The sequence below is a fragment of the Cicer arietinum genome, chromosome 7, assembly GCF_000331145.2.
Source record: "Cicer arietinum cultivar CDC Frontier isolate Library 1 chromosome 7, Cicar.CDCFrontier_v2.0, whole genome shotgun sequence".
Lineage (NCBI taxonomy): Eukaryota > Viridiplantae > Streptophyta > Magnoliopsida > Fabales > Fabaceae > Cicer > Cicer arietinum.
The window spans coordinates 9,311,118-9,325,862 of record NC_021166.2 but is presented as its reverse complement, the minus strand read 5'-3'; the positions used below and the strand labels follow the sequence as shown (position 1 = coordinate 9,325,862).

Genomic DNA, 14,745 nt, shown 5'->3' with positions numbered 1-14,745 from the left:
TTTTTAATGTTTTTATTTTATTTTTATATCTTAACATATTTTATTAATTAGTAAAATAATTTGAGATCAATTAAACAATTCTTAAATTTATATTTTTTTATATACATTTATGATTATTTGTGCATGATAGTTGTTAAATAATTATTAAGTGCTGTGTCAGTTTCCAATTGAGTTTTTGAAAGTTGAAGATTAATTAAACAATAAATTATCAAATCAATTAGGAAATCGACATTGTTAAATATTAAATCGAAATACAATGTGATTCATATTATAAAAAATTGTAATTAAGACATGTCAAAATTTTATAATTAATCTGAAAAGCAAAAACCCTAGAAAAATCTGAAAAGGAAGAATGCGATTAGTTACATTGTATGTACAAATAATATAGCATAATTTAGTACAAATAAATCATTAAACTTCAATCATTTTCATTTCAGCTCCATAAAACTACCACCATGACATCATGACCAGTTCTTTGTTTATCAATTATGCTTTTTGACCTAGCTTTTCTAGAGCTACATTCAAGCATGAAGTTTCCATCATTAGTCCTCAATGTCTATCATATTAACATCAAGAAGGAGCTCAAGTGACGTGGTTTTTCTGTTCCTAACTCTTCCCGTTTCCTTCAACAACTCATCCAACCTTCTCTTCTCATCAACAACTTCAAAGTTTGCTGTCCCAAGCTTTTCCTCCCTCACAGCTACAATGTACTCCATAATATCAATTGCATCCTCCACCCTGAAATAGAAGATCATAGACCATAATACATAGTTTATTATATATAATTTGGCTATTATTGTTCCAAGTAATGTGAAATTTATCCCCTTATAGTTAGCTATCTATATTTGACTCAAACATGACAATGAAAAGGCACACCAAAGATGAGGGAATGGTATGCAATATCAAACCTAACAGATTAATTCATCACTACACAAAATCAAATAAAAAACATTACACGCCTTTTCAACATTAGTGGCACAACTTGATTATTTGATCTAGTAACTAGTAATGTATATAACAACAACAAAAAAAGACAATCACAAATTAAGAATAGATACCTGCCAAGTGCATCATATGTGCCAGCCAGATTGCTATATACACCAAGTGTTTCAGGGTGATAGGGTCCATACTCTTGTTCAAGAACAACCTTACCTTCTTCAAATAAATTTGCAGCCTCATTTAAGGCACAAAGTTGTACACAACAAAGTCCCATTTGATTAAGAACAATACCAAAGAAAGCTGATTTTCTCTCTCCCGTGGCACGAAGCTTTGAGACAGCATTCTTGAAAGCATTGTAAGATTCATTCTGGTTTCCCAACACATAATATATAACCCCCATTTGAGCTTCAATTCCTGCAATTGTGTTCTGTTGTCCAGGGGCATCATTATGTATCTCTAGTGCCTTGTGCAGTAACTTGAGTGCTTGCTCAAGCTCATTCATTGACTCGTAAATAGCTGCAACATTTACAAAACCACTAGCAATCTCATCAGGAGGGACACCAGTCATTGGATTTTCATAGATTTTCAGTGCACTCTCACAATATGATTTTGATTCCCTTATCTTCCATGTCCTACTATACAATTCGGCAAGACGTACATAGACCGATCCAACCACAGGATGGTTCTCTCCTTTGTGAGTCTTGAAAACTGCCAATGCCTTTTTATAAGCCAAGATGGCCTCATCATATCGAGCCAACGATAAAAATGTGTCGCCAATACTGCAATCAACAGACGCAACTTCCACTTCCTGACCATTTGATACCATTGACATGCTTGCTAAAACAAGGTGTTCCAATGCTGCTTCATGATTTCCATTAGTTTCACATATAAGCCCCATCAACCTTCTATCAGCTGCTTCTTCAAGAGAAGAAGGTGAACCATTTGCTCTATGAATATCAAGAGCAATTTGACACAACCTCTCTGCCTCATCAAATTGCATTGCTTGAAAATTAGCTTCTGCCACATACCTACAAGTTTCACCAACTCTTGAGTCTGTTGCTCCCAAAACCTGTCTTTGCACATCCAACCCTCTATTATAACACATAATTGAATTCTCAAGCTGGCCTAGCATAGCATAAGTGTCTCCAAGTTGCATATGACCGGCAAATTTCGCCATGGCATGTTGTTGGCCTTCTTCGATGATAGGAATCTCGATTGAGCGCTTTATAATTGGAATTGCCTCATTGTAATGGCCTAAACTGCAATATATTGCGGCAGTAACATGTAAACACATAACCAGGTCCAAACTCGGTTTCCCGTTAGCAGATTTCTCAAACAATTTCAGTGCTTGAAGGGATAATTCAAGAGCTTTCGGCGGATTTTCTCCTAATGAAATTAGATCCCTTGCTTGCTTTAGTAAAAATGATCCAAGCTCAGGATTACATAATGTTGATTCATTTGAATTCTCAACTCGACTTTGTGACCTTGATTTTCCCATAGACGAAGAACTCTTTGACTTTGTGACATTACTAGTAACTCCTGCATTTTGTTTTCTCAAAGGATTGTTATCATTCTTCTTTTCAATAGGAGGTTTTGTAGAAGGAGTTTTTCCCATAGTTCTTGATTTTGAAGAAAGAGATCTTGAAGTTGCAAGGTGAGAAGATGCTTCACGGCTAGAATCCCCTTCTGTCTCTTTCTCCATTTCATCTTTCACTGTCTCCACCTTCCTGAATTCTGAATAAATTATTGATCCATCACTCTCAGATCCAAAGCTTCGGGATGAGGGCGATTGACGAGAAGGTCGTTTATCACGTGCATATTCAGAATTTGGTGCAAGTATTTGTGGAATCATGGATTTCCTTGGTGAAATAATTTGATTTAAAATGTCCTTAGAGGAGGTGGAAGGGTTCTCAAACTCATTCATTTCATTTGCTTCAATTGTAACAATACCTGGCATCTTTGATTTCCAAGGAACCAGAGTCACAACACAAGTAATTAGGAATATGAAATTCAGAACCTACATATATAAAAAGCACATGTCATAAGATAAATGGATGCAAGGTTTTACATCATTGATTATTAATTAATAAGTGAGAATTGCATTTGGCAATAATTTTAAACAATAAAGTACATGAACGAGGTGTTTATGAATAATTAGAAATACGTAATTTTGAATGTTATATTTTGTCCTTTGCAGGTATTGAGATTGGAATGCATAGAAGAAGATAAATAAATGAGAAGAAATACCTATGAACAGCAAACGAAGAGAATGAAATGTATGTGTTATGAAACGGAGAGAGGAAGAAGAAGAAATGTAAAAATGAAAGGTTTTGGTATTGCAGAGTTGGAATGGAACTTGTTCCCAAACCAACTGCGCGCAACATACAACGGTCCCTGCTCCTTCCATTTTGTCATTTCTCCATCTTCCTCTAACTAACGTCCCAATGCCACGTGTCATTTCCACATTTGTCAAATAAAATAATATATTATATTATTTATTTTCCAAAAATATTGACAGCTGTGGGATTTGAACCCACGCCCTTTCGGACCAGAGCCTAAATCTGGCGCCTTAGACCACTCGGCCAAACTGTCTTCATGTTTAAATCTTCCGCCTTTAAATATATATCGGGTTTTTGTTTCACTAAAGTTAAACCTATCAACTTTTTAGTCTACGTACATTTATGATTTAACCATTTTATTTATTCCTTCCCGTGAAAATTATTCTCACTGTTTTTCTTTTCCTGGGAGAATTATTATCACTAATAATTTTCCATATTTTCATAATTATGTTTATGTGTTGTCATGACATATTTGATTTTTTAAAAGTGGTTAATAATAAATTTATTTTGATAGAAAAAAAATGATCAGTTAGTAAGTAAATTATTGTATGTTTAAATAATAATAAAATTTTCCCCAAATAAACGAAATTTATTTTCTCTGAATATAATCTATAATTACTATCTCTGTAAGATTTTTTTTCTTTTAATCGAAAGACAAATAATAATTAGTACGATACGGAAAATATAAAGAATTACGTGACAACGTTTTATGAATATATGCCACATTAGTTTTTGCTTGTATCCGTTAAAAATATATGCCGTACTAAACAACAGCTATTTTCTCCAAAAAAAAAGGATTTGTGAAACAATTGAAGTTAATATTTTTTTTTAAGGAAAGAGGTTGTTTAAAAGTTTGAAAGAAACAAATAATACCAATTGATATAATAGATCAACGAAGAATATTTTCTTCACATTATGAAATTGAAGAATTTCCTATACACCTTGAAGTGATGAGATTAAAAGCGACAAAGTTGATGAAATTGAAGAATTTCCTATACACCTCTAAGTAATGATGATACCAATTATAAAGTAATGAGCGATTTTGAATTCAGCAACAAAATAAATATTGAACTTGAATTCACATCAATGATCTAAAACCTAAAAGTAGCACTATGATAGATTAATATTTTTGGAGAATCTATTCGAATTTAAAAATTGGATATTTGAAATTATCAAATTCTAATATCAAAATACAAAATTCTAACATTTGGCGGTGATGTCTGATAGAGTCTGTGGAGTAGACGACAAGTGCAGATTCATCTGACAAGATATACTATAAAAACAATGCAATTTTTAAAGGTATACTATAAATTTGTTTTTGAAGTTCTCTCTAATTGAGAGCTTTGTGCCAATCTTCTGATTATACATATATTGAGTACCGAATTCTAAATAACACCTCAGATTAAATAGAAAAGTGTAACTTCAATCAGATATCTTGACTTTATACAAGAGTTTTGGTTCTAGTAGCCATGATTTTGCATTTTTTATTTATTTCTATTATTAGAAAGTGTAACTTTATTTAGAAGTTTTTTTTAAAGAAATAGAACCGAAAGAAACTAGTAGCATTATGAAAGATTCAATTTATTACAAGATATAAGGTGAATTTGAATAAATTTCATAAATATCATTTATTAAAAACATTAAAATAATTTATTGTTTAACTATATGAGTTTTATAAGCATTAACTTGTTGCATACATTAATTTTTCCATAAACACCTATAAGAACTTTAAAAAGTGCTCTTTATAAGGACTTTTTGGTATGTGAAGAACTCTAATTTTCTTATAATTAAAAAGGCTTAGTAAGCTAGAAGTTAATTCAAATAGCACCATATTAACCCTTCTTGGGATTATAGTATAACAATTATGGTCAGGTTATTGAAAAGAGAATCCTAAGATTTGAAAGATGTGGACTTATTGCCAGCATTACATTTTGGTAAGCATTTCACAAGTACATTACTTGGACTTGGTTTGTAAGTAGAGAAAAATTCTGGATCCTGTTCAAGTGATTCAGTATATCTCTCCAAAATTGAGACTATCTCATCAAAATGTGGCCTTTTATTTGGATTGCTTGACCAACACCTCTTGATGAGATGACTAAATGCCAATGGACAATCAGATGGTAATGGAGGTCTTGCATTCTGCACAAATTTTGCAAAATTCAGTTTTCAGAAGAAATGCACACAAAAAATGTTTGTACTATATCAAAGAAGTCTACTACTATAATTTCAAACTAAATAATGAGATGTCTTACAAGTTAACTACTAACATCTGCCTATAAAAAAGTGGAAGGCCTAATATAACTAAAATTGCAGCCAATTGATTAAAGTTGATAGATGAAGATTATATGGTTTACATTGCGACTTCGACAAATCAAAAACTCAAAATCTCAATTGTCTGATCTTCATCAATAGTCGAGATCAAAGGCATATTAGTCATAATAAGTAAATTTGGAGGTATGCAATAACAATACCTTGTGAGTTACTGCATATGCTGCTTGTTCTGGTGTCATGTTCTCAAATGGTATGAGTCCTGTTATTAGCTCCCATAGAACTATGGCAAAACTATAAACATCTACTTTCTTTGTATGGCGCTTTTCTTTGATCATTTCGGGAGCCATCCATCGGTAAGTCCCGGTGAATCCTTTCGCACTGCCGCATTGCGATTCTAAGCACGATATACCAAAATCTGCCACTTTTACACACATATCTTCATCCAACAACAGATTTTCTGATTTGAGATCTCTATGAAGTATTCCCTTAGAATGAAGATATTGCATTCCCCTTGCAATGTCAAGGGCTAATTCCAAAACCAGTGTGAGAGGAACTGAATGTGGTCCTTGTTGTTGTAGGTATTTTCTCAATGACCCTCCAGATAAATATTCAACGATTATACAGAACACTGGTGGTTTCTTGCAAGCTCCAACAAACTACAATCATCAATACAATGTTAACAACTAATAATGCTTTATTATTTAGCAGTTGCAAACTCAACAAATAAAACATTATATTATGTTCTCTTTAAAAGAACAACTTTAATTTCAACATTAACTGCATAGCATTTCATCAACGTTGGAAGAGAATGAATTCAACTACTAAAATACCTATCTTTCTATTAGAACAACCCAATTTCAAACAAATAAAAATACGAAAACGCACAAGAAAGAACACATAATGTTTGATCCCGTAGTTTGATCAATCATTTCTATTATGATTCAAGATAAAAATTTAGATACTACAATTGTATTTAAATACTATAGTTCAGATTACAATACTACCCTAGAAAATCACGAACAATATCCACAACAAACAAAAAATCACAATTGTTGATTATGCATGAGAGGGATAGCCTAATCAAAGATGAATTTTGATTATTTTGCTCAGGGACAAACAGTTGAAATAGCAACATAAGAAAATTGAAATTCAGTAAGAACATGTGGCAATTTTAACATTATAAAAACAACACATTTCTTGCTTCCTTTTCCAACAAAAGAGTAGCAACAAAACAAATGTGATAAATTAACCTTCAAAATCTTTTTGCCGACAATTGATTCGTATTTTTAATACTCCATCCAAGAAATTTCATAGTGCCTAGCAAAGTAGCAAGGTTACCTTAACAGGAACATATCCAAAAAGATCTAGGGATTGAAGCCTTAGATACACACTTTTTTTTAGTCAAAACTTACTAACTCACACACACTTTACACCAACAAATTGCACATTAGATATATACATTTGATATTATCACTTAATAGTATTAACTTAAATACTACATATAAAAATAAATAAACGAGGGACCTTGGTACCATAGAACCATTAAAAAAGGTTGAATAAAACGAATAATATATATAGAAATAGAAAAATGATTTTGAAGAAACAGAGCTTACAGCAATAATATTTGGATGGCGCAAACGAAACAACAAAGCAACCTCAGAAGTAAACTGTTTCTCAAGCAAAACAGCCAATTCCTCATCCTCCTCAGGTTGACTAACAAGCTTAATAGCAACATCCATATTCTTATAAATACCTCTGTAGATCCTGCTATGTCTCCCAGAAGCAAACTTGGATCCAATAAATAACTGAGACAAATCAGCATTCCAATCTTCTTCTTCATTTCCCTTTATGGCAGCTCCAGAAGATACTAAATACTTAGACCATGACACTGCTCGTTTGTATTCTCCTAGTGAAAGCCTTCTACCTGACCTCACATTGTTTGAAATTTCTTTCAACCAATACAAGTTTTTCTTCATCATTCAAAATTTTAAATCTTATCAAATTTTCAAAACTATAGGCTAAATATTTAAATAAAAGAAATATGAACCATTTGCATGGAAACTTCTAGACTCAATCAAAATGCAAAACATTTCATTCTCTAATTTTGTAACTGTGTGATAGTAAATTAAGCACATAAAGAATGAAATCGCATGAATGGTCTTATTCTAAAGTTAGTGAAAGAGAAAAATTGCAAAGAGCTGGCTCTTGACACCTCTTTGTAACAACACTGACAGTACTATCTACGTACTCAACGTGCTAAGATATACTTCTGAGGAGACAAACCGGGTCTACTTGATCATGACCCTTATCTTACTCTTTCTTATTTTATTTACTTACTGTGGGTTCAATATTTTTTATATATTTTATTTAACTTCTTTATCTTTTTAAAATATTTACAAATTTATCTTTTATATTCTAAAATATTTATAATTCTAAAATACATGAATACTAAAATTATTAAAAATAATTCTACATGAATTATCAGTCAACATTTTTAATGACATGCAATGTTTTTAGAGTATGATTTTGTAAATATGTTAAAAGTAAATAAATATTAATTTTGTAAATGTTTTAAAAGATAATTTTGTAAACATTTTAAAAGAGAGATAACTTAAATAGAAGGAATTTTTTTTTGTATTACATTTAAATAAAATAAAAAATCTATAGTGTAAATAAGATAATTCCATATAAACATTGTTTCCATCTTTATCTTTTACAAAACTATATATTTTTGTTTTTGGTATAGACTAAAAGCACTCAATTTTTATTATAAATAGTAAAAAAGTAATATAAATAAATTATTATAAGGATTAAATTTTAATGAAGGAAATTGATAGAGATTAAAAAATATATTTAATCTTTTATTATTTTGAATAAATAATATTATTGACAATGTGATATTGATACTCACTCCATTTTATATTAAGGGATACATCTAGAATGTTTTATTTTATATTATTTATCACTTTTTGTTATTTGATACTATTATTATTTTTATTTTAAAATATTAATAATTATTTTATTAATACACTTATTTAATGTATGTTGAATTGTTGATTATATATCTTCACTCAATAATCGTCTTTAATTTTTTCACTTTTTTTTTTGTCATCTATCAAAGAGGATTCTTTAGAATCACTTTTTGATTAGAATAATCTTTCTATTTTTTATTTACTTAAAATAAATAACTTTTATATAAATTTTATTTTTTTTCATTTTATTTTATTTTATCGTGATACAATATTTTAATTCGTAATCTAAATATAATATTATTTGATTTTTCATCTTATTATTATGATATTGAATATACTATTATTTTCAAAATATATTTTTAGGGTATTGAATGCACTATTATTTTCAAGATATATTTTTAAATTTAATTTTGTTTAGACCCTTGATACAATAAGAGTGTTTCTCTTTATTAATAATTGAAGGTAGGAAAGAGTAACAGTTATACTTAGGTAAGTAACATTAAATTATTCCAATAATCTTTTTGTGGTGATTGCAGTGATAGTAGACTAGACGAGTGGATATTTGTAGTATGTGAGAGGGGGGGTCGAGGGGGGGTGTTGGCTCAAAGTATCCCAATCGTAAAGAGAGAAAAACTCAGAACCAGAAACGTTGTCTGATGTGTCTTAACTTTGACCATCATCAGGTGTGCCCCTGACAGGGAACTTCAAGACCAATGATTTATGCTTGAAGATCTGGCAACCCAATTATTGTTATCTACTTCCACACAAGACGCTATAATAATTAGTTGCCACCAGGTAGGGGTAGTTTCGTCACACTAATTGTGGCCCATTATTTTAGCTGTCTTTGGAGTTGGAGTTGTAAACCAACTAACGGTCCTCTTCCGTATACGGCCCTCTCTTACTCATTTCCTTCCTTCCTTTCTTTCCCATCACAACCTTTTCATTAATGCTAACCTTTTATTCCCAAATGCTAAAAGTTAAGGCTTCATTTGATCCACGCAAATTCAATATTATTGAATGAAAATAATGGATCCACGCAAATTCGATGCCTGCCAATATTATTTAATCAAAATAAGGTAAATCTCTATATAAATGTTAAATAAATTATAAGATTTTTCTTATTTTAACTTTCCTTTACTTTAAATTTAATTCCAAAAAACAGAGAGTAAAGTTTCACTAAATTTGTGTTTCTATTATTATTAAATTAACGATTATACATTCTCAATATATAAATTATTTTATATCGACAATAAATATAAACTATTAATTATGTAATTAATTCATGATAGTAGTTATGATTGTACAACGAAATACAAAATCGACAATTTTTATAAAATGTTTGCTAAGAAGAATTCTAATAATGTTTTACAAGTATTTTAACATATTAACTACAAATAAGTCATTTTCTTTTATTAAATTGTGCCAAAATAGAGAGGAAGTGTCCTAAGTACATAGAATCACCATCACGTGATATAGGTACCCCATGTGTGCATGGCTGAGGGGTACCGCAATTGATACTTGACGCGTCCTTCATAGCCCGGCAACCTTAGCACTTCACACGTCTAATTAATTCCTTCAATTCATATATATCTATCTCCTCGGTTAACTTGGCTCTCTATTTATCGATAATATATAAGTAGTTTCTATTCCTTTATCCTTTTCAACTATTTTTACTCACTTTTGATGCAATTATCCATTTAGTTCTTTAATTTCTTTTATAAATTTATATCAGTGGAAGCTAAGAGTGCTAATGCATGGTGATGTGTACAACTTTTGTAACCTAGAATAATCTCTTCATAATTAGGACAATACTCACAGTTTCACAGTAACGTGTTGTCGGCAATGATTCCTTATCTAACAGTCTATTTTGAATTCTTCTTATTAATATTGTGATGGACAAACTAGTAATTGATGTCGTTGATTTTGTTTCTTCCCTCTAATAATTTGCAATTTCATAAGCAAATTGCTTTTCAGATATAAAATTGTAGATCACAGCTCATATGTCAGAGAGGTGTAGTATGTCGAATATTTTAAAATATTTCAATAGTTTTATACACCAAGTCCCACACTGCTAAGGTGAGAACAGGAAATATTTTAACTTATTTATATAAATCCCACTTAGTTACCTTAAACCAAAATCTAACTTTCTGTTCCACTTTTCCTTGGAATTGACAATATATAGTAGATTTTTTTAGCTATGTCATCTGAAGAAATTTGCGGTGGATAATATGGATGGCGAATTTTAATATATAATGGATTAAATTACATTCATTTATTTATTTATTTATTTTTTTTTCTGACTTGGTCCTTTATTTTAATTTTAAGTGACAATTTGATATTTTATGTTTTAAAATTTCAACAATGATATCATTTTTTATACAAAAATTCAATCAAAACTCATAAAATTAATTATATTATTCAATATAATACAAATTTCATCAAATTCGTAACGCAAATCTTCAAATAAACTCATATTTTCATACTTTATTTGCTGTTTTTAGGAATAAAGGACTAAATCGAAAAAAAAAAAAGAATAAAGGACTAAAACGTTACCTGAAATTAAGTTAAAGGACCACGAATGTAATTTAGCCTATATAATGTAATTATGTACTATTTGTTAATATTGGGCGACAAGCCTCATGAACTAACGAATATTGTGGTACAACCTCTCATAAATAAATTATAAACAAAATACTATTTAAGAGAGTATAATTATATTATTAAACATGACATAGTTTAATTCGTACCTCAAAATTTGCTCATACAGGACATAAGTGTTCTTTAATCTACTAGGGTGTGCTTCCCCTCACTACTTCAAGTCTTCGCATGTTTAAAGAAAATGCATGTTTAGATTGGCATGATGGCATCTGAACCACATAAATTTAATGGTTGTTTTGGATGTATACATTTGAATTGATATTGGGAATGAGAAAAGTAGCACTGATCAGTCTACAAATTTCCAACTTGGAGGAATGGTAATTATTGAATAATTGTAATTTGTAAACCATTAAATCGTTAGTTTCAGTTAGTTTCATTTCTCTTAGAAGGATAACAGTATTTTAGTTTTTCCTCTGTATATAATATATTTATCCCGTATTCCCACTACCATCAATATAAGTAATTCAGTTCCGGTTATTTGGTTATAGTAGTCCCCACTTTGTTTAGAAGGGACAGTAACTCACTCTTGAGTCAAAGGAATAAAAAATAATCACTAGGTGAAGGTTTGGAATTTTTCTTAAAAACTTCCAAACCCATGCCTCTTTTCTAAAATGTCCCAAATAAGGAGAGAGTTTGTCAAAATAAAAAAGATAATTAGTTTAATTGAGTTTTTATAATTTTTATCACAAAACTAAATTCAAACTAACTAATAGTAATTTGATTTGGTTCAATTCAATCCAATCAGAATGATATTTATAAAAATTAACATATTTATTTTTAAAATATAAAATTTTCTTTTTCAAACGCTAGATTTTTTATATTACTAAAATAATTACGTAAACACTTTTTAAACTATAATAAGAAAAATAATATGTAAATGATTAAAAAATGCTTAGATATAAAAATTTAAGATAATATTGCTGATATAGTCTAATGATTATATTCAGATATCGGTAATCGATTTTAAATGAAATAAAATCATGCTCAAAACAACATAGATTGATTTTACTTGATTCGATTCAGATTGAACTCGAACACAGGAGGAAAAAAAATCAGTTTAATTGATCTCACTTTTTTTTTTATCATTTCGTTAGTTTGATTTTAATATTTCTAGACGAAACTCAAAACACATGAAAAAAATTGAAGTTTAAAAATGTAGTGTATTTTATAATTTGTATCTTTTGTAATTAATTTATAAGTTATTTTTATTTTAGTTTTTAAATTGTTAGGGACATTGGAGTGGTCGTTGCCACCTATGTCTCTCTACCAAGCTCCGCATGAGGTGAGAAGTAAGAGTAAGACTGTTGCAATATCTGCGACAAGATTTACAATTGACCATGTGATGTTGATTAGATGATGGCGATCGGATCAAGAGGATGCGTTAGGTTGTGTTGCGCCTACATAGAATTATGTTGAGAGGATTTTATCATGCACCTCATAGTTGTACATGCCACCCCAACACACATGCAAAAATAATTTTATCCTTTTAATCATTTATAATAAGTTTTAAAATTGATAGTTTCGGATGTTTCAAATTTTCGAAACTTTTAGAAGTTTTAAATTTTCGATATAAGGATTGCATTTCAAAAATTAGAAAAGTTTCGAAAGTTTTCAAATATGAAAAGTTTATAAAATTTCTAAATCTGGAAAGCTTGAAAGTTTTCAAATATGAAAAGTTTCTAACTTTTCCTGTTTTGAATTGTTTGAAAGTTTAGAAAATTTTTGAATTTCCTATTTCGAAAGTTTTGAACTAACAATTTTCAGAATTTTTGAAACTTTCGAACAACTCGAAACTTCCTAAATAGAAAATTGCAGAATTTTTGAAACTTTCAAACAACTCAAAACTTTCAAAATAGGAAAATTTCGAAACTTTCCATATTTGAAAACTTTCGAAGCTTTCCAGATTTATAAACTTTTCAAATTTTTGAAATGTAATTCTTATTTCAAAAATTTGAAACTTTCAAAACTATCAATTTTAAAACTTATTATAAATGGTTAAAATTGTAAAATTGTCTTTTCATATGTCTTAAGATGACAGGTACAATTGTGGAGTACATGGTAGAATCCCCTCATGTTGATGTAGAGATACTAGACCCGTTAGGTATTAGGCCATGGCCCATTCGTCCTCGTGTCATAATGTTTTTGGGCTAGAGTCCATTCCATTAGATAAGATAATCCCTTACGTTACTTGAAAGCAATGATAAACTCCCAAATTTATAGAACTAGAAAAACAAAGTTTTAGAGGATATTTTTTATAAAATATTCAAATTCTTTCCCTCATTGATAAACATCATAAACCCTCCCTACCTCTTCTCCATCTCAAGTAAAGCATAAAATTCAATCATATGACCAGATTCATTTATTTTAGATATTTTATTTAACAAATCTAAGTCGAGAGAATTTAAGTAGGCGAAATATACAAAAAATTTAAAATGACAAATTATTTTGTTCGCTAACTTATTCTCGTGTTCATTTTTCTCCCATTTTTGTTTAAATTTTATGGATGTTGTCGTACCTTAACTTTAAGCTTGTTGATATGAATAAGGTTTGATCACTTCCATGTTTGACATGTAGACTTAGACTATATCTCTTTTTCGGATTTGAATTCTCTACCTTTGACTTTTTAAAGGTAGAGTAACTTTAGGCAAATTTTGTGATAAAATAGGAGAGTATGATATTTATGATGGATAGAGAATCATGAAAGAGAAAACAAAATGTAGAGAGATATAGAGAGAGAAAAGTAGGGTCCGCATGTTGTAAGAGTCCACTATCTCATTCATACTCAAACATTCAAAATCAACGTCTTTTACATATGTGTATTTCATAAGTGACTTTCGGGTGGGAAGAGAAGCTCTTATTTGAATAGGTATATTATACATGTTCTGTTTGCGTAAATGGAAATGAAGGTATGATTTAATGGAAAATCTATGATTCATGGCTATATTGAGTATTGGGGCATTAGTGTTATTTGAGCAAACTTTGAAAGTTAGAATAAAGGTGAATGATGCTATCAATTATTGCTCCGGTAAAACTTGTTTTTGATTCCCATACACAGGAGGCAGGACCATCAATAATATCATGCCAATCAGTAACATACCTAATTCTTAAACCATTTGTTTCCTAGCACCTTTTTCACAATGGTTATACTTCATATTTGCTCTATCTCTTGATTCCCGTTGGAATGGAACGAGAGAGATAGGTGGATTTGCAGACCTTGTAGTCAGTGATTAGTAGTAATTCGAACATAACCTTGTGATGTGTTAGACGATATTTGTACAAAGAAAGTTCAAATCAATAAAATAATAAATCTAAAGTAAACCAAAATTCTCTATCTTCAATATCCTTCCAACATCTTGCAAGTGTATTGTGTACTAAAGTGTGTCTATACAGTTAAAAATTCAGGGGGCTCAATGTTATTTTGAATGCATTTCTTCATAGCATTAAGAAAGTAAGAAAGTAAGAAAATAGAGAGAGAGAGAGAGAGAGAGAGAGAGAGAGAGAGAGAGAGAGAGAGAGAGAGAGAGAGAGAGAGAGAGAGAAAATAAAAAGAGAAAATAATAAAGAGA

General features: G+C 30.0%; 2 protein-coding genes and 1 non-coding gene across 4 annotated transcripts; all 3 read right to left on the bottom strand.

Annotated features, from left to right (window-relative positions):
• Window positions 1-338: 338 nt before the first annotated feature.
• LOC101493785 (protein KINESIN LIGHT CHAIN-RELATED 3-like) lies at window positions 339-3,346 on the bottom strand. 2 transcript variants are annotated; one of them, XM_004508808.4, is made up of 3 exons: window positions 3,187-3,346; window positions 1,059-2,896; window positions 339-738 (listed from the first exon to the last, which is right to left on the bottom strand). In XM_004508808.4, exons 2-3 carry the CDS (start codon window positions 2,894-2,896, stop codon window positions 543-545), a joined length of 2,034 nt encoding a protein of 677 aa, XP_004508865.1. In that variant the 5' UTR covers window positions 3,187-3,346; the 3' UTR covers window positions 339-542. The 2 variants fall into 2 exon arrangements, with proteins under 2 accessions (XP_004508865.1, XP_004508864.1); XM_004508807.4 differs by having other exon boundaries at window positions 1,059-2,956; window positions 3,187-3,343.
• A 105-nt stretch (window positions 3,347-3,451) lies between these two features.
• On the bottom strand, window positions 3,452-3,531 carry TRNAL-UAG (transfer RNA leucine (anticodon UAG)). The gene has a single exon. It is a non-coding gene; the product is annotated as a tRNA-Leu (tRNA).
• Window positions 3,532-5,090: 1,559 nt separating this feature from the next.
• Window positions 5,091-7,754, bottom strand: LOC101493463 (serine/threonine/tyrosine-protein kinase HT1-like). The gene is made up of 3 exons (XM_004508806.4): window positions 7,163-7,754; window positions 5,750-6,205; window positions 5,091-5,417 (listed from the first exon to the last, which is right to left on the bottom strand). Exons 1-3 carry the CDS (start codon window positions 7,526-7,528, stop codon window positions 5,169-5,171), a joined length of 1,071 nt encoding a protein of 356 aa, XP_004508863.1. The 5' UTR covers window positions 7,529-7,754; the 3' UTR covers window positions 5,091-5,168.
• Between the last annotated feature and the right edge of the window lie 6,991 nt (window positions 7,755-14,745).

Coding starts and splice junctions, on each gene's coding strand:
- LOC101493785 (XM_004508808.4), bottom strand. CDS start 2,896: ATGCCAGGTATTGTTACAATTGAAGCAAATGAAATGAATGAGTTTGAG. Junction 739..1,058: donor ACATATGATGCACTTGGCAG/GTATCTATTCTT, acceptor CTTCTATTTCAG/GGTGGAGGATGCAATTGATA.
- LOC101493463 (XM_004508806.4), bottom strand. CDS start 7,528: ATGATGAAGAAAAACTTGTATTGGTTGAAAGAAATTTCAAACAATGTG. Junction 6,206..7,162: donor GCCATCCAAATATTATTGCT/GTAAGCTCTGTT, acceptor TGATGATTGTAG/TTTGTTGGAGCTTGCAAGAA. Junction 5,418..5,749: donor CATATGCAGTAACTCACAAG/GTATTGTTATTG, acceptor AAATTTGTGCAG/AATGCAAGACCTCCATTACC.